We start from the raw sequence: 24,598 nt of genomic DNA, 5'->3' as shown, positions 1-24,598 counted from the left end.
TAATCAACTGTTTCACAACCATGAGATTCTGGTTACAAAAATGTCCTGAGCAAGCTGGGCCCACGCCCGAGTATTTATACTCCTTGGACGGCGCCACCAGCTGGCCGCCCAGTGTTACTTCATGAGTCATTTCTTCATGAATGATAAGATTCATGACATAGTATTTTTGTTCTACATTCAAAAGCCTTAGTTAAGAGTAATATAGTGACTTCAGACCAGGGCTAATTATATAAAGCAGTACTAACTTGTAGAGCACAAGCCTGTCTTGCAGAGCCTCCATAGCTTGGGTTTGTGCTGGAGAAATATCACAAGATTCTTGAGTCAGGCTTCTGCATTCAGCTGCAAAGAATAAAGAAAAAAATAAAGATCTTTTCATAGTTTTATTGCTCGCGTTTTAATTTTCAATGTTTACATAGTATTTACAGCACAGAAACAGGCCATTCGGCCCAACAGGTCCACGCCGATGTTTAAGCTCCGCACAAGCCTGCTCCCTCCTTCTTCATCTAACCCCATCAACATATCCCTCTATTCCTTTCTCCCTCTTATGTTTATCTAGCTTCTCCTTAAATGCATCTATGCTATTCGCCTCAACTACTCCTTGAGGTAGCGAGTTCCACGTTCTAACCACTCTCTGGGTAAAGAAGTTTCTCCTGAATGCCCCATTGGATTTATTAGTGACTATCTTATATTTATGGCCCCTAGTTCTGGTCTCCCCCGCAAGTTAGAGCTGCCCCAGCTGAGATCAGCTAACTTAGCACAGACCAGCGATCAAACCTAGGATCATCCTGGTTTATATTGCTCTATTTCATACTGGCCAGAACATTTACCAACTAAGCCATTGGGGAGTTCTATACAACATTGTTGGAAAAAAAATACAGAATGTAATGATACAGCTTCTCCAGCTAATTTTTTCTCAGCATTAACCTGAAACTCTGGCTTAATCCCTTCTCATGGTATCTGATCACAATACTGCAGAGCAGAAAGGCAGGCCACATCTCTCTGGCGCAAGTAGAATTTGGGATGCAGTATGATTTTCACTGATCTGCCTTTCTTTGTACTGTACTGATTCCAGGAAAAATAGGTTGTATTCTCAGCAAACTAACGTATTATAGGAAGGCAGAGGTTTTGTAGAACACTGAAATTACTAATGAGTGGGACTAAGCGTTCTTGAGAATTCCTGCTCTTCTAGCAACATTTCCAGCCATCTTTGCCACTTCCTTTCTTCAACACTGATTGCATGTAATTACTAAGCCAAAACTTGAATGTCTAAATGGAGAATGCATGCATCTTTAGGAGTAGAGGCGGGTGGATAATAGTCTACCTTCAACAGTTTTATTGCCTTAATTTTCTCAGCAATGGATGCATCAATTGTGCATCCACTAACCAATTGGTGATGTCAAAGAGATTGATTTACATAGAGACACTTTTCAGAAGCTCACAAATGTTATTGCCAACAACATTATGTTACCCATTGCAATCCTTGCATGCAGCAGTACAAGAATAATTCTCATTTCAAGGGGAACCAAGAACCTGATTCGAATTAAATTCAGAGGTCAGTAGCTCTACTTGGAGCTCAATAGTATCTCTTGTGCTACTAAGCCATGCACATCAGAAGAGACCCAGCTTTGATCTTGAGTTTTTACTGAATTAGCTAGTCTCAGCTGGGGTGGCCGTAGGGGTCTACGATTGACTTCACTTGGGCGAGTGAAAGGGATAAAGTCAGCAGGGTTCTTGCTCCTGATCACTACCCAGAGACCCTGCCTTTGTACATAATTGAGGAGGATGGAATCAGGCGGGCTTGTAACATGCCAACATTCACTGGTTTGGCTATTTCAAGAAGAATGGCTACTTCAGTGGTGCATTTGGAGTGCTGTTGTCACCCATGAAACCATACTCCAAGCAGGAGTCATGTTTTATGCTGGAACCACTGTGGGGGCTCGATAAAGTTCTCTTTGCTAAAAATGTAAATGTGGAGATCTAGCCTCTGACTCAGGCAAACTCACGTCACAGTGTCCACAAGTTACAGCCATTGAGCGTCGCCAAGATAAATGACGTAGCTCCACTCAAGGGAATTTGACCACTGAGCCCAGATTTCACAAGAACTCAATGCAAAGTATAAGCAGCTGAAATAACGTGACAATGGTAAAGTTGCAGCTACAGTATTATAACAATAAGATAAGCACAACAAACTGCCTCTCACTCCAGAAATAAGTCAAAAATATTTGGTATCATGAATCACTTGTGTGTGTCAGTTTTCAATTCATTTATTTTACCAAAACATTACTGACAATCCTTAATATCTGACTTCTGTACACTTGATGCATTCTGCTTACTTCATACAGAACATCTGCAGTTCCTTACCTCAGAAACTCGTTGGACTGGTAACATACCTTGTGCCCATCTGTAAAGTTTTTCATATGATGTCTCTTGGAGGAGTGCCATCTGTTCCATAATTTCCAAGCTTTAAAACATAGAATGTAATTTATTATTCTGCAGCACTTACTGTTACCGTGTACTTATTTTTGCGATTACTGCAGACCAGCCACTACAATACGGACACAGTGTTGCATGACAAGGTGCTACACCTACATGCAACACATTCATAGCTTTGTAAAATGATCAGTTTCAATAAGTACGGTATATTCTGTCCGATTAAACAGCAAGCTGTGTTTACAAGTGTGCCCGACAAACAACCTTTCAAAACAACCTTCCAGGAACCATCACGAAAAAAGCTAAAAAAATCAGCAATTTTGTAATGGACCCCATCTCTCAGCAGACAGACAGACTCCATACAGATGGAATTTAAATCTTGGGAAAATCCCAGAATAAATCTTTGAAGAGATCAATGGCCTTTCACAATTCATTACTCAAAAGTGAAAGGCTTTAATGATCTTTACTTTGAACAAAATTACTGAAAATTCAACTACAGTAATTGTATGATCATTTTGTTAAAAATTGGGTTAATTTTATTAAAATTTTCAGTGACATGAAGGAGTGAATTTATCCAGTGCGTAGCTGGGCCATATGGAATAGGAGATCCCCTGGTTCAATCTCCAGTGTGTGATGAGTAAGCTTATTTCAGCCATGGCAGTAGTACAGATGCTCCAAATGGCCTTAACAGCCCATGTTAGGGAATTAAAAATTGGCCAAAATTTCTGCTCCCGATTCAGCAACCCCTGCACATTGAGCGAGGACAAGATTCAAAGCTGTGAAGTTGCTCTCAATGGCCCTATGTTGCTGATTGTTAACTAGTGAAATGAGAAATGAGACGCAAGACTAACCGGTGAGGCCAGGCGTGGGCAGGAGGCTCATCAGATTCTATTTTTTTTTTTTTTTTTTTTATAAAAACAGCAGTGATGATATCCCAGGTACCCACAACTTTATCAACAAGTGTGCTGCTCCCCTGGCCTCAACCCAAGATTCCACCCCCATCTCAAGCTCTAGGAACACTTTCTCTCTCAGCCTCATCCCCACTAACCCCTCTGTCAGCTTCATATTCTGAATGTGCTTTTCCATGGCCATCCTGGGCCCTAGAATTTCCTGCTGTTAATTGCCACCTCACAGGAAATTGATAGTGTTTCATTCCTGTTTCACCTCAGGCTTCGAGTCTTATTTCAGCTCTCATCGGGCTGCTCTGTTACCTGGCCCCATGGTCGATTTGCCACTCGGCTCTTCCACCCATCGCCCAGGTGCTTTGTTCCTCTCCCAAAAAACTCTGCTCCATAGCTTATACCCAAGATTACATTTGAACCAATGCCACGAGAGATGTAATAATCTATTATTGTTTCCTTTGCTTCCTCAACTCAACCCATACTTCACCATAAAAGTTACTGCAGTTGGAAATTAGAAGGTTTCTGTAGAGGGACAGTTAGAAATGCTCCTTACCCTGCAGTTTGCTGGTTTGTTCGTAACAGAATCTTGACATCATTATGAATTAGCTTCACTTTTCCAAGTGCTTTGAAGAAGTCCTAGAAGCATATCAAAGATTATATGGCACAATTTTGTAAGTGATATGCAATGATTCTGCTACATAATAGGAAGCTGATGAGGTGTGGATTACCTCTGTGATTGGTCCCTCTCTCGGACCGCGGAGGATATTCAGTTCCTCTGTCTTTAGTTGAAACTTGGACAAAAAAGCATCTGCCACCTCGGCTCGGATTTCTAATCGTTGACTGTAATGAAAAAACAGTAAGATCAGAGGGGATGGTTATGACTTTCTACTGCTTAGGTTTGCAGTATAGCTTCCAGTCTTCAGTTGATTGAGCAAACTTGGAACACCACATGAATGCAGAGAATTTGATCACATCAGACATTGCCAAATGGAGGTATGATTTGCTGCAAACTTGGTTAACAGTATACCCACCATAGTTGAAGAGGAGCTATTGGACAAACTGAATTGATAATGATGGGGCTGGTATTCACTTATCTAGCGGCTGTATAAATAGTGGGCATCTCCCATACAAATTGCATACAACTTCATTGCATTACATTAGCTAGTGTTTGCTTTTATATTGTTTTAGAAGCTCTGCTAGTTATGAAATCATTTTATTTGTTTGGTTAAATCCATCCCATGATTTTTTAAACAGTAGCTGTATGAATGAAAAGGAATCAGTTTCACTATTACAACATGAACACTTTAACTAATACATCTCTGATAAGGGCTGGGTTCACCAGCTTTTGCAGGTTTGGTGGCAGCTCAAACAGCTTCCGAACAGGCTCAAGGGGCTGAATGGCCTACTCCTGTTCCTATGTTCCTTCCATGCAGGCTCTGGGCTCCACCTTGGAGAGACAAGTATCCACCTTGGACAGATTGGTGGACTGAATAGATAGGGGCTTTCAAGGAGATACTCATCTTCTAAAGTCTGTTCTCCTGCAGGTCAGTGGAAGAGATGAGCCTCAGCCCCACGGGAGTGACAGTGGTGCAATGGGAGCGTTACGTGTTGCCCTCTCTCTCAGTATGTCAGTACTTCTGCTCCTTCACCACCCCCTCAACCAATACCCACCATGGTGCCAGCAAGTCAGCTGGGTCAGACTGCCCTGCAGTCTGCAGCTGGGTCCTCGCAGGCTCGACTACACAGAAGTCACGGACATCTCGAGGGTCCCCACATGTGGAGCAGTAGCCTTTCACCAGCTTTGCTGAGGCCACTAGGGAAGCACCTCATGGTAGCAGCAGAGTTAATAAACCTTCTTTTAAGAAAAGCACCATGGGTGAAAAATGAATGGCAGGCAATTATTATGTTGTCATTAAATTTATCACTTTGGTCTGCAGTGTGAAAGAAAAAAAGACTTGTATTTCTATAGCGCCTTTCATAACGTTCCGAAGCGCTTTATAGCCAATGAAGTACATTTGAAGTGTAATCACTGTTATAATGTGCTTTATTAGCAGCTTCTGAGTCTGTATTGTCAGTATGCCATTGATATATAACCTGCCTGAATAGTTATTGCAGCTGTGCACTGCAAACTGGGAGATGCGGGTGATGTCCCCTGTAGCTGACTGAAAGGAGCCAATGGCAAAGAAATTAAGGGCTGTGGTGACTTTAACAGCCACTGGCAAAGAATGGCCCCCCTGGTCCAGCAGGCAGCATGTCCTGTTGCAGGAGGCTGCAATGGTATGCAACAGCCTGCCTGGAGAAGCGCAGCCTCCTGATGCACTGCTCTTCAGAGAGATCCAAGAAAAGTGACTGTTGGCCTGTACACCCCATGTGCTGAGTATGGCCTCCTAATAGCAGCCCCTCTTGCCTGCTGTCTTCCGATGGGCCCAGCTTCTGCTGGACGCTGCTGCTCCTCTTCCTCCGAGTTCCTCCGTCCAAATGAAACTAATAATACTAGCACCCATTATAAACAGATAAAGCTTACTGAAGGTGATCAGGCAAAAAAGTGAGAAAGAATCGACCTGGAAGCTGGAAACTCTCCTGGGAATCCAAATAGCACAAAGATCCTGTGATCCACTTAACTGCAGGTGAGTGTCCCTTTAAATACTGCTTCAGTGGCTATATGACATCAATCCCACCAGATTTTACTCAGGCACTAGGCAGGGCTTCCACGAATTTGAGTTAAAATGTATTGGGGTCCTAATTGCATCATATGACCCTAATTTTAATACATTCACGTCTACCTGTAGCGGGCACCTGGGCCACCTCTGAAAAGTGTGCAGTTAAAAAGGCAGTATGCAGGAACACATCAGGAACGTAGCAGTAAATACCCTATCGCTTTATATTGTAAATTTTGTAATAAGATAGTACTGCAAAGAATCCAATAGGTGGCAGCAACAATCAGCACATCTCCAATGTTTTCCCAAAACAAAATGCAGCTTCTTGACCAATAAAAACACGTTAAAAAGTAACTGCAAACTTGAGTTTCAATTAAAGAGGTGCCTTTAAATGCTCAGTTCCCATTTTTCTTTGTTTAGCACCGTATTTTCTCCCCTTCCCACATTACAACAGTGACTCCACTTCAAAAGTACTTTATCGGCTATAAAGCGCTTTGAGGCGTCCGGTGGTCGTGAAAGGCGCTATAGAAATGCAAGTCTTTCTTTCTTTTCTTCTCTTCTGAAGACACTGACTCACACAGGTGTCTTCAACTTCTTCCCTCTATCCCCACCCCAAGTAGCTCACCCAATTTTCATGTGCGAGTCTAAACAGTGAGGTTATCAGACTGTGCAGCTTAACAACCAAGCCAATTTTGCCCTCAATCAAAATCCACATGCACATTTTGCAGCAGGGGACACTGAATAGCGAATAGGAGCGAGAACCCTGCCAACCTTTTCCCCATTAGGTGGGACATGAATGCCAATTGCAGACTGCTCCGGCGGGTCAAGGGTTAAACTTTCAGTTTTCCTGCACAGTATCGCACCACATTGTGCATTTAGCCATAGAGCCATCGGGGGATCTTCGGCTTCCTTTTTTTTTTAACTCCTGCATAGCATTTTCTCAAGGTACAAGAACAAGGTAGAAATGCACAGACAGAAAACACAAAAAAGTTGGCAGCTGCCCGCTCAGTGTAGCAACCCACCAACTAGTCACAGGGAGCATCAACCCTAAGTCAACACCACTAGTATGCAAGGTACCTCTCCACCATCCACAAACCCAACTAATTCCAGAACTGAGGGCTAAACCAGCCTCTTCGCGCCCCCCCCCCCCCAAAACCAGTGCAGACAGCCTGATATGGTGATACATTCCTTCCGCAGGACGCACAGTGACTTTCTAAACCAAAAATGGGAGTGTATGTTCTTGTAAAATGTGTTCTGCTAAACACACAATGACTTCATAAAATATCTGTGATTGTACAGCTAAACATACAATGACTTCATCATTTATGTGAATGCACACCTGTGTATCATAGCTTCATAAAATATAGGTGTGAATGTACACGTATATGTATCATAGCTTCATAAAACGTGAATATACTTTCCTGAAAATCCAATAAAAAAAATATTTTAAGACAATCCGCTATTAGTCAATGTAGAACACTATGATTTGAATACTGAATCTCGCAAAATCTTATATGACGTGGAAACCCTGCTGTATAGATTCAAAATATTCAATAACGAGATGTCCAATTAGTGAACACAGCATTGCTCAAATCTACAAGACAAGTCTGACAATAGGCTGGAAACTTAGGATGAATGCTAAATAAGTGTTGGCCTTTCCTGAACTCGATTAATTCGGGATGCCAGGCACTGCTACACTGAATGGTAAAACAGGTTTACACCTACAATTTCTCACAGGTTTTTGTTGGGCTATTTGAGGCACTCTCATTAACCTCCTAAGCTGGTTATAGAATCATAGAATGGTTACAGCACAGAAGGAGGCCATTCGCTCCATCGAGCCGATGCTGGCTCGCTGCAAGAGCACTTCAGCTAGTCCCACTCCCCCGCCCTTTCCCCATAGCCATGCAATTTTTTTTCCCTTCAGGTACTTAACCAATTCCCTTTTGAAAGCCATGATTGAATCTGCCTCCATCACCCTTTCAGGCAGTGCATTCCAAATCATAACCACTCACTGCATAAAAAAGTTTTCCCTCATATCTCCTTTTGTTTCTTCTGCCAATCAACTTAAATCTGTGTCCTCTGGTTCTCGACCCTTCCGCCAATGGGAACAGTTTCTCTCTATCTGCTCTGTCTAGACCCGTCATGATTTTGAACACCTCTATCAAATCTCCTCTCACCGTCTCTGCTCGAAGGAGAACAACTCCAGCTTCTCCAGTCTATCCACGTAACTGAAGTCCCTCATCCCTAGAACTATTCTTGTAAATCTTTTTTTTTAAATAAAAGAGTCATCATAACTTCCTTGCTTTTGTACTCTATGCCTCTATTTATGAAGCCCAGGATCCCGTATGCTTTTTTAACCGCTTTCTCAACCTGCCCTGTCACCTTCAACAATTTGTGCACACATACCCCCAGGTCTCTCTGTTCGTGCATCCCCTTCAGAATTGTACCCTTTAGTTTATATTTCCTCTCCTCATTCATCCTATCCTATCACTTCGCACTTTTCTGCATTAAATTTCATCTGCCACGTGTCCGCCATTCCCCTAGCCTATCTATGTCCTCTTGAAGTCTATCACTATCCTCCTCACTGTTCACTATACTTCCAAGTTTTGTGTCATCTGCAAATTTTTAAATTGTGCCCTGTACACCCAAGTCTAAATCATTAATATATATCAAGAAAAGCAGTGGTCTTAGTACCGACCCCTGGGGAACCCCACTGTGTACCTTCTTCCAGTCCGATAAACAACCGTTCACCACTACTCTCTGTTTCCGGTCATTTAGCCAATTTTGTATCCATGCTGCCACTGTCCCTTTTATTCCATGGGCTTCAACTTTGCTGGCAAGCCTATTATGTGGCACTTTATCAAACGCCTTTTGGAAGTCCATATACACCACATCAACTACATTGCCCTCGTCAACCCACTCTGTTACCTCATCAAAAAACTCAATCAAGTTAGTTAAACATGATTTGCCTTTAACAAATCCGTGCTGGCTTTCCTTAATTAATCCACACTTGTCCAAGTGACTATTAATTTTGTCCCAGATTATCATTTCTAAAAGCATCCCCACTACCGAGATTAAACTGACTGGCCTGTAGTTGCTGGGTTTAAACTTACACCCTTTTTTGAACAAGGGTGTAATATTTGCAATTCTCCAGTCCTCTGGCACCACCCCCGTATCCAAGGAGAATTGGACAATTATGGCCAGTACCTCCACAATTTCCACCTTTACTTCCCTCAGCATCCGAGGATGCATCCCATCCAGTCCTGGTGACTTATCTACTTTAAGTACAGCCAGCCTTTCTAGTACGTACTCTATCAATTTTTATCCCATCCAGTGCTCAACTACCTCCTCCTTCACTATGACTTTGGCAGCATCTTCTTCCTTGTTAAAGACAGATGCAAATAACTCATTTAGTACCTCAGGCATGCCCTCTTCCTTCCTGCGTAGGTCTCCATTTTGGTCCCTAGTCGGCCCCACCCCTCCTCTTACTACCCGTTTATTATTTATATGCCTAAAGAAGACTTTTGAATTCCCTTTTATGATTGCTGCCAGTCTATTCTTATACTCTCTCTTTGCCCCTCTTATTTCCTTTTTCACTTCTCCTCTGAACTTCGTATATTCAGCCAGTTCGTACTTGTATTCTCAACCTGACATCTGTCATATGCCCCCTTTTTCTGCTTCATCTTATTCTCTATCTCTTTCGTCATCCAGGGAGCTCTGGCTTTGGTTGCCCTACCTTTCCCCCTCGTGAGAATGTACCTCGACTGTACCCGAACCATCTCCTCTTTAAAGGCAGCCCATTGTTTGATTATTGTATGATATTCATAGAAGCCAAGGTGCAAACTTTCTTCCTGCCTTCTCAGTTGGGGAATGGAATATTACAACACATAAGTTACAACACGGAAACAGGCTATTTGGCCCAACCGGTCGGTCTATGTTGGTGTTTACCCTCCAAATGAACAAATGGTGTGCATGCAGTGTAGTATGGTCAGAAAAATACAAAAAACAACAACCGTTCTGGAATGTCATAATTCCAGAAGGTTCATCATCACATCCATGATGTTGCTGGTGGATGCAAGAGTGGAGACCTTAGAGGTGGGTAGGCTTGAGGCAGGGCCGGAAGGGAGGCCTAAGCCAGGGCCACAGCAAGCAACAGCCAAGGGTCGAGGCATTAGAAAGTGGGATACAAGGGGAATGAGGAACAAGTTAGGGCTAAGGCTTTGCTGGTGATGAAGGTATCAGGAACCTGCTGGAAAGTACTATGGAGATTAGTTGTGATTTATCTCTTTCCTTCTTTAAGTTTGCTGAACTGGCTATAGAAATTGAAGCAGGGTATTCCCATAGCAGCGAAGGGGGACCATTTTCCCTCCTACTATCTGATTAGTTTACTGTTACTAATATGAAAAGCAACCAATCACAAAGCTCAGCTTAAACTGAACCAATCAGAAAACTTGAACATGAGCCAATATAGATACTAAAAATAAGCTGAGCTACAAAGATTTATTTTGCCCAGACTGGCTTTGAAAACTAATCTGATTAACAAAACATCTTTTCCTCTAATCATAAATGAAAAAAAAATACGATTCGGGCATCTCAACCGCCTCAGTCATTTTGTTTGTGGATCCCACGAAAGAACATTTCAGCATTTAGAATTTGTTCTCACACAATCTATGTGGAAATCAATGAGAAACAGATACCTTGATAACAAATATCCTTTTGTATCATATTAACCAAGGAAAGCTTCTTAAATTAAAAAAAATGATCTTTGACTCTGCCTTGTAACTGCTTTAACACCAAAAGTAAATACTCAATTCTCTGTTCTTTTTGCCAAAAATACATTTTAACAGTTCAGCAGGTTTTCAAAGGTACTGCAGTCACATTAAAATGACATCCTTCTATGAAGACAAACCCGCCATTCATAGTCTGCTCTTCATACATAAACAAAAACGTGCAGAACATGGGAACTCGAGATAAAAATACCGCCCCTGCACAGGAAAGGAGCTGGAACACAAGCCTGCTTTATATTCCCGGGAGGAACCCAGTGGAGCCAGAGAGCCACAATTATAATCGTTTCCAAGGCAATAGAACTGGAGTGAGAGCACTCATTCTGGAGTTGTTGTTAACACTGGGCGTTCTTTCTCCTTTAGCACAATACAAAGTGCACTGCTCTTTGGGATTATCACCCAGGTGTCTCGAAGTATAACAAAATAAAAATGACTCTGCCCTCAACAAGAAAGTAAATTTTCAATGCCAGAGAAAGTACTGACCCTAGTTCATTGTGATTTTGTCTGAAGTTTAACTTGGTATTTTAAGACCGCACTGCAAGAATGTAACGCTATAGAATGCTCTGACTTTGACATATTAGTCTGCAAATCTTACATTTGATTAATATGCAAAAGTTTTAAGAATAAACTGTTCTAAAATACAAGATTTCTGAATTAGAAGAGACAATGGCCCGGATTTTGCAGTCGGAATAACGGCGAGGCTATCAGCACTCTGTTATTATGGAGTAAATCGGACATCAACTTCTGGCATGGGCACATGCGCAGTTAATTGTAAGTGAATTTTTAATGTCGTGATAAGTCTTAAATACTGCCAAACAACCTCTCTGGCACTGAAAATTTACTTTTACAAGTGTAGAGTCTCATTCCTTCAGATTTTAAGTATTGTTGGAGATTTAAAAAAAAAAAATTTTTTTTAAACTTTCTCTATGTCTCTTTTATCTCTCTCTCTTAATCCCATCTTTCTTTCCCTTTCTTTATTTTGCTTTCTGTACATGATTTTACTTGAGTTAAATATTCTGATTTATACATCCTGCTTTAGACTGCACCTCTCTGTGAGGATTCTTCAATCTGATTGGTTGAAGAAACACGCTGTTGCTTGCCCTGTTTGCACAGGTCCCCGATCCCCTGGAGAGGGCACCGTGCTGAAATGGATCTCTAATTACCATAAATTGCCACGCAAAAGCCCAAGAAAAGTCTGTGAGCAGTTGTAAGCGTAATGAATGGCGAATGCCGCTCCTTCGCCACTGACTGCAAAATCCGGGCTAATGATAGAACCTTCTGCCATCCTGTTAATGCAATATGAAAGTGTTGTGTATGTACCTTTAAGAGAATAACTGGTATAAAAGGCGCTAGAGAGCCTCTGTTGGTTAGATTCGTTTATGCCTTCCACCAGTAAAGATCGTTTTGTTTTCTCTCCTGCTTGTCCGTGTCTCAATCATTCACGGACTTAACACTGGCGACGAGGTAGAAAGAACTTACCTGCAACTCAGCAGCAGCTCCGACGACGTTGAAGGTCGGAAGAAGAAAAAAAAAGAAAAAAAAGAGTCCATTGAAACTCGAGGAGCGGGCGTCGACCGTCAATCATCGGGTTCAAGGCTTTGCAGGAGCGACTTTCCAGAGCCAGGCTGGGTTCCTCGGTCCGTGGTTTCCCAGCTAATCGGGCTGGTGGCAGGTAGTGCTCTGATCCTTCCTGGGCTGCAACGGGGCCGGGCAGCGAGTCGGGAAGCAAGGAGAGAGAGAGAGGGTGGAGCATACAGGGCGCGGCCGGTGTTTCGAAGCTGGGCAGCGTTCGGACCTCAGAAGAGGGAGGGAAGTGTTCCAGAGGGTCCGCTCCACGACGGGAAAATAATAAAAGAAAAAGAATACGCGCAAGAAACCGTGGAAAGCAGCGCTAACAACAGCGGGGGAAGAAGGAAAAGCGCGGGAGGCGCCATTTTGTTAAATCAGAGAAGAAGGCAAAGCGCGGGAGGCGCCATTTTAGATTTGCAAGATGCCGAAGACTGGCTGTATCACTGCTTTTGATAATACATTAGAGGACTGGACCACGTATGTGGAAAGAGTCAAGGTATATTTCGAGGCAAATGAAATAGCGGAGGGGAAAAAGGCATCAATATTGCTAAACGTAATGGGCGCTAGAACGTACGGCCTATTGCGGGATCTGATTACTCCAGCCAAACCGAAGGCGAAGAGTTTTAACGAAATTGTTGCTGTTCTACAGGAGCACTTAAACCCTGCACCGCTGTTGATAGCAGAAAGATTTAAATTCCACAGGAGAACTCAGCACAAAGATGAGAGCAATGCTGAGTATCTTACGGAACTACGCAAGCTATCAAAGCACTGCCAGTTCGGAGCAGGACTGGCAGATACCCTACGGGACAAATTTGTCTGTGGACTCCTGAGTGAAGGAACACAGAAGAAGTTACTCGCAGAAAAAGAGCTGACGTTAGATAAGGCTTTCAGCGTGGCAGTATCGTATGAAGCAGCAGCCAGGGGAGCTGCAGAAATTCAACAAAAACCACAGGAATACGGCACCCACGAAATGACACGGGGATTTGCAAAATGTTATCGCTGCAGCAGAACTAACCATGACCAGAAGGACTGCTGGTCCAAAGACAAAATATGCAGACAATGCGGGAAGATTGGACACATTGCACGAGTTTGTAGGTCTTTGAAGAAGACCAGCGACAACAAAAAGGCTACTAAGGAACCGTACAAGAAAGTACAAAAGATGACGGACAGTAGTTCCGAAGACCAGATGAGCGATAGTGAATCCGAGAACAGGAGATTAAGCTGTCTCAAACTTCACAATGTAATCGCAAAAGAGGATCACCGAACCATTTGGGTCACCCTCACGATAGCAGGGTCCCAAGTTAAAATGGAATTGGATACAGGATCAGCGCTAACCGTCATGAATCGACGAGACTACGAGCGGCTATTTTCACACATACCCTTGAGAGACATCCATCGTCTTGACGACGTATACGGGGCAAAAAGTATACCCCAGAGGAAAAATAAGGGTGCCTGTCGAATACAATGGCAAGAAAATACGGAAATTGTATCTCTACATACTGCCAAATGGTGGACCACCGTTATTGGGACGGGAATGACTCAGGAAGATAAACTTAGATTGGCATTCCATTCATGCAATGACGGTGGACGGTAAAAAAGATGAAGACGTCACTCCTGGACGATTGTCAACAATCTTAGCTAACGCCAAAGAGGTATTTCAACAAGAACTGGGCACGCTTAAAGGCGTAACCGCCTCGTTAAAAATAGAAGAGAATGCAGTTCCCAAGTTTTTCAAAGCGAGACCGGTACCATATGCAATTCGTCCAGCCGTCGAGGCAGAGCTGGAGAAGGCGGGCGTGTTGTCTAAGGTCGACTGAAGCGAGTGGGCGACACCCATCGTTCCTGTCATGAAAAAAACGTTAAGCAATAAGTCCGAAGAGCCAAGGAAGATTCGCATCTGTGGGGATTTCAAGGTGACGGTGAACCCTGTCCTTCACACAGTACAATATCCTCTTCCAAGGATAGAAGACATCTTCGCCTCACTGTCTGGAGGGAAGCGTTTTACAAAAATTGACCTAGCACAAGCATATTTGCAGATGGAGGTTGAAGAGTCCTCTAGGAAGTATCTCACGATAAACACTCACAAAGGTCTTTACCAATATCATCGATTGGCATTCGGAGTAGCATCGGCTCCGGCTATATGGCAAAGAGCGATGGAACAAGTCCTGCAAGGGATTCCGGGGACTCTGTTACTTGGACGACATTCTTGTAACAGGTGAAGATGACAGTGAACACCTTAACAACCTAGAACAGGTGCTCACTAGACTACGGGAACATGGGCTGCGAGCCAACCGCCCCAAGTGCGAATTTTTTAAGAAACAGGTATCGTATTGTGGCCACGTGATTGATGAAGAGGTGTTACATAAGTCCCCTGACAAAATTGAAGCGGTTGTTAAGGCCCCTGCGCCTGAAAATGTGTCGCAACTGAGGTAATTCCTCGGGTTGGTGAATTACTATCATAAGTTTTTGCCGAATTTGTCGACAATTCTGCATCCACTGAACGCCCTGCTACGAACGGGGGTAGCATGGAAATGGAGCGATGATTGTAAACGTGCTTTTCAGAAGAGTAAGGACTTAATCACTTCGAAGGAAGTATTGGCTCACTACAACCCAGCACTGCCAATCAGGCTGGCGTGTGATGCGTCTCCCTACGGCATTGGGGCGGTACTGTCACATAAATTCCTTAATGGTTTGGAGAGGCCGATAGCTTTTGCGTCACGCTCGTTAACTTCTGCCGAGCGTAACTACGCCCAGATTGACAGAGAGGCCCTCAGCCTAGTGTGGGGGGTGAAGAAGTTCAATCACTATCTGCATGGTCAAAAATTTACTCTACTAACCGATCATCAACCTCTTGTCTCCATTTTCAACCCTCAGAAGGGCGTACCGATAATGACAGCACAACGGCTGCAGAGATGGTCCCTTTTCCTAGGGGCACACCAATATGACATCGAGTACAGGGGAACTAAACAGCATGGAAATGCTGATAGATTGTCACGTCTACCGTTGCCGACGGTGGAAGAAGACGACCTTGCAGTGGATCCAATGGAGTTATTCCACTCGACCATAGTCGAATGTCTCCCTGTGACGAATGCAAACATAGAAAAGGAAACACGGAATGACCCGACACTATCACGGGTCTATGATTTAACGGTGAAGGGATGGCCAGCACATGGCGAACCACTGCTGCCAGCATTTTCGTCAAGAAGAGAACAGCTGTCAGTGTGCAGAGGAACCTTGATGTGTGGATCCAGAGTAGTAATTCCACCTAAGTTGACGGATAGAGTGCTCAATGAGCTTCATGAGGGTCATCTGGGTGGGGTAAAAATGAAGAGCTTAGCCAGAGCGTTTGTGTGGTGGCCGGGAATCGATAGAGAAATCGAAGAGATGACCAAGAGCTGTGCAGGAGGCCAGAAGGTCCAAAACGCCCCACCACAAGCTCCTCTGCATCCATGGGAGTGGCCCTCATCTCCATGGCAAAGGGTGCACATTGATTTTGCTGGTCCATTCATGGACTCGATGTTTTTAATTGCGGTGGATGCACATTCAAAGTGGCCAGAGGTAATAAAAATGTCCTCAACCACCACGGAAAAAACTATCGCAGTTTTACGAACCATATTCGCCAGGAATGGGCTACCTGAACAGATTTGCTCTGACAGTGGACCACAGTTTGTGTCTGAAGAGTTCCGGAGGTTCTTAAAGAACAATGGTGTTAAGCATTACACATCTGCCCCATATCATCCAGCCACTAATGGATTGGCCGAGAGGTTTGTCCAAACATTCAAGAAGGCTATCAAGGCAATGTGTAATGAAGATATACCCCTACAACACAAGGTGGACAACTTCTTGTTTGCCTACCGGAATGCGACACATGCAGTTACCAACCAAACTCCAGCCATGATGTTCTTCAATCGAAGACTACAATGCCGCTTGGATTTGGTTAAGCCAAACGTCCGAAGAGATGTGGAGAACAGGCAGTTTCAGAATATGAATGAAAGGCCGACCAGGAGTTTTAAGATAGGTCAACCAGTTTTGGCCCGGGACTACTGCACTGAGAAATGGCAGCCAGGAACGATTTGTACACGACAAGGACCTCTCATGTATACCGTGGACGTTGGGGAGAGCATTGTAAGACGCCATGCTGACCAGATTCTAGAGTCACTGGAAAACGTCAACTCCACACCACGATCTGATACACCTGGTAATGAAATCGACATTCCAATTGCAGCTACCGCAGAACCGGTAATATTGGAAGCAGATGAACCAAACAACGACATTGATTTCGACTCAACATTGCCAGAAGAACCTGATACTCCAAAGAGGCGTTATCCAGACAGAATCAGGAAGCCTCCTCAAAGACTGAACTTATAATTGCTTAAACTTAGCCAATGTATCTAGCAACAGTAATTGTGATTGTAATTCGTTATCATTAGTGTTAAATGAATGTTATGTACTGTTTATCTAAAAGGGGAGGAATTGTTGTGTATGTACCTTTAAGAGAATAACTGGTCTCAGACTGCAATACCGGCAGTGACCACCCCTGTATAAAAGGCGCTAGAGAGCCTCTGTTGGTTAGATTCGTTTATGCCTTCCACCAGTAAAGATCGTTTTGTTTTCTCTCCTGCTAGTCCGTGTCTCAATCATTCACGGACTTAACAGAAAGCACCAGAGTGTAAAGCTCCCAAATGCTACCCAGCAACATCTGCTGGAGGGCAGGTGTGCACAGTTAATAAGGACAAGGCTGCTCTTAGCCAGATGGCCACCACCATCAAATCACTTCAGGTCAAACTTGGTGGGGATATGTATTTCCCCTTATAGCAAAATGTAATTAAGGATGCTGCAAGTATCAACGGATTTATAATTACTAATTCTCAGGATATGGGCATCACTGGCAAGGCCCGCATTCATTGCCCATCCCTCGTTGCCCTCGAGAAGGTGGTAGTGGGCCGCCTTCTTGAAACGCTGCAATGAAGGTGCTCCCACAATGCTGTTAGGGATTACAAATTTATTTTCAGAGTTTATAACCATACACGAACCCGATAAAGTTAATGCCCATCTTGCAGCTGCAATTGCATTGCCATTCTAGATGTTTGCTTTAGGGTGATCATCTAGAGTGATCATCTAGAGTGTGTGGAGGAGATTATACATGTAGATCCTTACTGGCAACACAAGTTTAAAAAAAGGGGGCACATAAAAATTAAAATGGCTTAAAACATTTTAATCTTATGTGCTATCCCTTGCTCTCCAGTGCAATGTGCAAAATGGACCCAAGGATCCTGCTAATTCATACTTGTATTATTCCTTCACCTTCTTCCCCAAAGAAATTATTTTGGGAATAAAACTGTAAAGATATATGAGAAAAAGGAAAGAACCTAGAGTTAAGCCTATTACACACATCTGGTAAGATAGTAATAAAGAGCATGAATCTGGCAGATTTGCCTTTTTTAGCCCAGGGGCCACTGAAGCCAAATGTAGTTTCTTATTACTATCCCGTGTGAGATCAGGTAATGCTGGTTATGTATTGAAGCTGGGATTTTCCTGATTGCTATGCTGCAGTACCAAACACAAAATGCATTTGCTGCCCCCCTGTAGAGAAAGCTACCATCATGATCAATGCAGCTCCAAGCATAAAGGCGTTTCACGGACTAGGAATGTCCCACATTTGAACCATGCTCGGTGCAGCGTGAGGTCTCAGCCAGAGTGGCAGTGGGAACTCCACAACTGGCCTTAGTGTCTCTGACTAAGGAGAAGAAAAAAACTACTGACTAGTAGAGGGGATTTCCCTTCAGATCATTGTCCAGTGCAACAATTGTGCATAGGAACTTCTGTGCAGTATGGCAGTGTAGTGGTTATGTTACTGGACTAGTAAATCAGATGCCTGGATTAATAATCCAGAGAGCGTGAGTTCACCATGGTAGTTTGTGAATGGAAATAAAAGCTGTTGGATTGTCATAAAAACCCAACTAGTTCACTGGTGCCCTTTACAGAACTTACCCAGTGTGACCTACATGTGACTTAACAGCCTTCTGAAGTGGCCTCACAAACCACTCAGTTGTATCAATCTGCACAAGGAAAACAGCAGATCAAGAAGCAGGCCCATCAACACCTTGTCAAGTTGTCTAAAAACATTATTTTCTGAAAAAAATCTATCTAATTAATTCATTTGAATGAATGAACATAATCTCTTTCCACGATCTCCATTGTGGTGTCCTCTGGTTTTACTGTTCTGGACAAGTTGAAACAGCTCATCATGGTCTACATCATCCAGTCCCTATAAAGTCCTAAAAACAGTAATCATGTCACCTCAACCTACTCTTGTCAAGTGAGAACATGCCCAATTTACATAATCGATAGTCACAATCTAATCCCTCCATCCCCTCAATCATTTTGGTTGACCTCTTCTGTATGTTTTCAATGGCTGCAATTTCCTTTCTGTATTGCGGTGATCAGAACTGTACACAGTATTCTAAATGCGGTCGCATTACTGATTTATAAAGTGGCAGAATTGCCTCACTCTTTTGGCTCAATATTGATCTTTTAATGCATCCAAACATCTGATTTGCTTTACTCATTGCTCCGATAGCTTCAATTTATTACCAATCAGGGCCTCCCCAGATCGCTTTCATTTTCTATACACATTACTTTCCATTTTAGTAATAGTTCCTTCCTGGATTTTTTTCTCCCCATGTAAGCACTTTACATTTCTCAACATTGAATTTCATCTGCCAACTGTTAGCCCAATTTCTCAGGTATATTCAAATTCTCCTGTGGCTTGTCCTGTTCAGCTTTGCAGTCTTCCACCTTTATTAGCTTTGTATCACCTGCAAATTCAGCCACTGTACTTGTGACTCCTCGTTCCAGATCATTTATGAAGATAATAAACAAGAGAGGTCCCCAAGCAGACCCCTGTGGGACCCCACGGGTAACATTCTCCCAGGCTGATGGAAATCCCTGTATCACCACCCTCTGGGTTTTATCGGTCAACCAATTACGTATACATTGTGAAATATTTACACTGATCCCTGTTTTATTTTCAGTCCCAGCCTTTCCAGAGGAACTGTATCAAAGGCCTTAGTGAAGTCCAAGTACACCACATCCACTGCCTTATACCTATCAAGCTTCTTTGTCACAACCACAAAGAAAACCAGTGGCAGATTGGCAAGAGCTCCCCTTCAAGAACCTATATTGGCCCAGATTTTGCAGTTAGCGGCGAAGGAATGGTGCTCGCCGCTCACCACGCTGACAGCTGCCCATAGAGTTTTCACGGGCTTTTGAGCGGAGACTTGCTGTCATTGGGCATCTGATCCAGCGCTGCGCCTTCTACAGGGGATCTGTAGCGTGTTTGAGTAGGTCAAGTAACAGCGTGGCTCTTCAACCAATTAGATTGAAGAATCCTCACTGAGACATGCAGAGTCTAAACCAGGAAGTATAAATTAGATTTAAATCATGTACAGAAAGTAAAATAAAGAGTGGGAAAGAAAGATGGGATTAAGAGAGAGAAGAGGCAGAAAGAAAAAGTAAAAAAAATTATTTTTTTCAAAAAATCTACAACACTAATAAAATTCTGAAGGAATGAGACTCCACGCTTGTAAAATTACATTTTTGGTGGCAGAGAGATTGTTTAGCAGTAATTATGATTTATCTCACAGTTTAAATTTCACTTACTCGTGAATGCACCAGCCCTAACATTTTCTACTGTGTTTAGTGGATAACTGGTGGGTAAGTACCGCAACTTCATGCCCTTACATTGATTTCAATGCTGAGTCTATCGGTGAGGTACTGTTATAGCGCAGCCTGTGGGGGAGCAGGGTAACTTGGACAGCAACTTCCGGATTTCCACCTTTAACTGCACATGTGCCTACTCTGGAAATTGCTGTCTGATTTACTCCATAATAACGGTGAGCGTTGATAGCCTCACCGTTATTCTAAACGGCAAATCCAAGCCTTTTAATTTTATTTCTATCTAGATGCTCCATGATCTCATCTTTAATAAGGTTTTCCATAATTTTACATGCAATGGATGTCAAACTCACTGGTCTGTCGATCCTGAGTCACTCTTGCTACCTTTTTTACGTGCATGTTGGGTAGAGGTTATGATTGGGTTTGCCTACAATTGTCTCCATGGTTGAAAAGAATAGCTTGCCAATACACACTGCCAAGGTTCATATGCAAAGGATGGCTGTGTAAGTTATTAGTGGATTGATGGCACTTATGGAACCATCTCAGTTTTCAGTAGGGGAGCAAAAGGGAAATTATCGTAAACAGAAGGAAAAAGGAACCAATCGTGGTCAGGCAATGTAAAGCATATACAGCACACTTGTGCATACATGCCTTTATAATTTAAAACATGAGTGGGATTTCCAGGCAAGAGGACCACACATTTGGCACAGACTTCAATGAACTAGGATACTGAGCGTGCCAACAATGTAACTTTGATCAAGTCTGAATGATGACAGCAAATCACTCCATTTCAAGATGTGCTAAAGCAATCTACATAAATCAGAGATGTAAAGTACAAATGTAGACCAATTGTTATTTTTTTTCCTAATACTAGCTGATTTCCCACAGCGCTGCAAAAAACTGTCTTTAAAAATGATCTCCGACAACAAATGAGAGGAGCTCATGGACTTCTCTGTCTCTAAGATTGAGACCATCAGTTCAGCTGCCTGTGCCACTTCCCTTCCTTCCCCTAGTCCACCAGGCCAAACTTCCTCGAAGGTCCCCCCCGCCCTGAACTCGCTTCTTTCTCCAGTTTCTCTCCAATTTCCCCTCATGACCTCTCCGCGCTCATCTTGTCCAGGAGACCCACATCCTGCTCCCTCGAGCCGATTCCCACCAAACTGCTGACTACCCATCTTCCTTTTCTGGCTCCCATGTTAGTGGACATTGTTAACGGTTCTCTCTCCTCAGGTACTGTCCCACTCTCCCTCAAATCTGCCTTCATCATCCCTCTCCTCAAAAACACAACCCTTGATCCCTCCGTCCTTGCAAACTACTGTCCCATCTCCAACCTTCCTTTCCTCTCCAAAGTCCTCGAACGTGTTGTCGCCTCCCAAATCCGTGCCCATTTTTCCCGCAACTCCATGTTTGAATCCCTCCAATCAGGTTTCCGCCCCAGCCACAGTACCAAAACGGCATCAACGTCACAAATGACATCCTTTGTGACTGTGACTATCCCTCCTCGTCCTTCTTGACTTGCCTTCTGCCTTTGACATGGTTGACCACTCCATCCTCCTCCAACGCCTCTCCACCGTCATCCAGCTGGGTGGGACTGCACTCACCTGGTGCCATTCTTATCTATCTAATCGTAGCCAGAGAATCACCTGCAATGGATTCGCTTCCTGCACACGCATCATTATCTCTGGTGACGCCCTCCTATTTCTCCACTACATGCTGCCCCTTGGTGACATCATCCAAAAACACAGCCTCAGTTTCCAAATGTACGCTGATGACACCCAGTTCTACCTCAGCACCCCTTCTCTTGACCCCACCACGGTCTCTAAATTGTCAGTTTGCTTGTCCGACATCCAGTTCTAGATGAGCAGAAATTTTCTCCAATTAAATGTTTTGGTCCCCGCCACAAACTCCGTTCCCTAGCCACTGACCCCATCCCGCTCCCTAATAGCTGTCTGAGGTTGAACCACACTGTTTGTAACCATATTTAACCCTGAAATTAGCTTCTGACCACATATCCGCAGCACAACGAAGACCGCCTTTTTCCACCTCCATAACATTGCCCGTCTCCGCCCTTGCCTTAGGTCATCCACTGCTGAAACCCTCATCCATGCCTTTGTTACCTCTAGACTTAACTATTCCAACAAACTTCTCCTTTGACTCCACTCATTTCCTCCAAATTAAAGGTGTTGCTATGGGCACCCGCATGGGTCCTAGCTATGCCTGCCTTTTTGTGGGATATGTGGAACACTCTTTGTTCCAGTCCTACTCGGGTCCCCTACCTCACTTCTTTTTCCGGTATATTGATGACTGTATCGGTGCCGTCTCCTGCTCTCGCCCTGAACTAGAAAATTTCATTCACTTTGCTTCCAATTCCACCCTTCCCTCACCTTCACATGGTCCATCTCCGACTCTTCTCTTCCCTTCCTCGACTTCTCCGTCTCCATCTCTGGGGATAGGTTATTGACTAACATTCACTATAAGCCCACTGACTCCCACAGCTACCTGGACTACACTTCCTCCCACCCCGCCTCCTGTAAGGACTCTATTCCATTCTCCCAGTTTCTCTGTCTCCGCCGCATCTGCTCTGACGATGCCACCTTCCATACCAGTGCTTCCGACATGTCTTCCTTTTTCCTCAACTGAGGATTCCCTCTACTGTGTTTGACACAGCCCTCGACCGTGTCCGTTCTATCTCCCGCACTTCTACCCTCACCCCTGCCCCCCCCCTCCCGGAACCACGATAGAGTTCCCCTTGTCCTCACCTTTCACCCCACCAGCCTCCACATTCAATGGATCATCCTCCGCCATTTCTGCCACCTCCAGCGTGATCCCACCACCAAACACATCTTCCCCTCGCCTCCCCTTTCAGCATTCCGTAGGGACCGCTCCCTCCGCGACACCCTAGTCCACTCCTCTAGCACCCCTTCCCCTTCGCCCGGCACCTTCCCGTGCAAGCGCAGGAGATGTAACACATGCAATATAATGTGCATAAATGTGAGGTTATCCACTTTGGTGGCAAAAACAGGAAGGCAGATTATCTGAATGGCAATAGATTGGGAGAAGGGGAAGTGCAACGAGACCTGGGTGTCCTTGTGCACCAGTTGCTGAAGGTAAGCATGCAGGTGCAGCAGGCGGTTAAGAAGGCAAATGGTATGTTGGCCTTCATAGCGAGAGGGTTTGAGTACAGGAACAAGGATGTCTTGCTGCAGTTGTACAGGGCCTTGGTGAGACCACATCTTGAGTATTGTGTGCAGTTTTGGTCGCCTTATCTGAGGAAGGATATTCTTGCCATGGAAGGAGTTCAGCGAAGATTCACCAGGCTGATACCTGGGATGGCAGGAATGACATATGAGGAGAGATTGGGACGATTGGGCTTGTACTCGCTGGAGTTTAGAAGAATGGGAGGGGATCTCATTGAAACTTATAAAATTCTGGCAGGACTGAACAGACTAGATGCAGGGAGGATGTTCCCGATGGTCGGGGAGTCCAGAACCAGGGGTCACAGTCTAAGGATAAGGGGTAAGCCTTTTAGAACAGAAATGAGGAGGAATTTCTTCACCCAGAGAGTGGTGAACCTGTGGAATTCTCTACCACAGAAGGCAGTAGAGGCCAATTCATTAAATATATTCAAGAAGGAGTTGGATATATTTCTCAAGGCTAAAGGGATCAAGGGGTATGGGGAGAAAGCAGGGACCGGGTACGGAACTTGGATGATCAGCCATGATTGCATTGAATGGCGGAGCAGGCTCGAGGGGCTGAATGGCCTACTTATGCTCCTATCTTCGATGTTTCTATGCCCTTATACCTCCCCCCTTCCCACTGTCCAGAGCCCCAAACACCTCTTCCAGGTGAAACAGCGATTTACTTGTACTTCTTGCAATTTAGTATAATGTATTCGCTGCTCACGATGTGGTCTCTTCTGCATTGGGGAGACCAAACGCAGATTGGGTGATTGCTTTGCGGAACACCTCCGTTCAGTCTGTATGGGGGACCCCGAGCTCCCGGTCGCCTGTCACTTTAATTCTCCGCTCCATTCCCACTCGGACCTCACCGTCCTCGGCCTCTTGCACGGTTCCATGGAAGCTCAGCGTAAGCTCGAGGAACAGCACCTCATCTTTCGATTTGGCACTCTATAGCCCTCTGGACTCAGAGTTCAACAATTTCAGATCATAACCTCGGCCCTTATATATATATTATATATAATAATTTTTTTTTAATCCACAATTTTTGTTTGGCCCCCCTTTTGTTTTCTTCTTCCGTCCCACATGGCAGCTGTCCTTCATTCTACCAGCGCAATTCACACTTCATCTAGAGCCATCCTTTGTTTCTTAACCTGTCCCATTACCACCTCCTCTCGCCTTGAATATCTCTTAATGTCTCTCAATGTCTCTTAATCTCTCCTGCTTTCTATCCTATCACTGACCTTCCCTTTTGTTCTTTCATCCACTCCCCCTTTTCCCAGCCCCTAAACTTGCTTTCCATTTCCTGCTTTTTTCCAGTTCTGACGAAAGGTCCCAGACCTGAAACGTTAACTCTGTTTCTCTCTCCACGGATGCTGCCCTGGCCTGCTGAGTTTTTCCAG

General features: G+C 44.1%; 1 protein-coding gene across 2 annotated transcripts in view; it reads right to left on the bottom strand.

Annotated features, from left to right (window-relative positions):
* Positions 1–24,598, bottom strand: part of cog6 (component of oligomeric golgi complex 6) — a 149,153-nt gene that overhangs the window by 34,609 nt on the left and 89,946 nt on the right. For both annotated transcript variants that reach the window (XM_085999410.1, XM_085999411.1), the window contains 4 exons: positions 4,061–4,172; positions 3,886–3,968; positions 2,391–2,461; positions 246–339 (listed from right to left, as the gene is read on the bottom strand). In XM_085999410.1, the coding sequence (XP_085855536.1) occupies positions 246–339; positions 2,391–2,461; positions 3,886–3,968; positions 4,061–4,172 (360 nt within the window). The remainder of the gene's footprint in view (positions 1–245; positions 340–2,390; positions 2,462–3,885; positions 3,969–4,060; positions 4,173–24,598) is intronic.

This window comes from Somniosus microcephalus, chromosome 10 (genome assembly GCF_052327205.1).
Source record: "Somniosus microcephalus isolate GS21.2 chromosome 10, FLI_Smic_1.0, whole genome shotgun sequence".
In the NCBI taxonomy this organism is placed as follows: Eukaryota; Metazoa; Chordata; class Chondrichthyes; order Squaliformes; family Somniosidae; genus Somniosus; species Somniosus microcephalus.
Note: the sequence above shows the minus strand (reverse complement) of the source record. Positions and strands in the feature narration are given on the sequence as shown.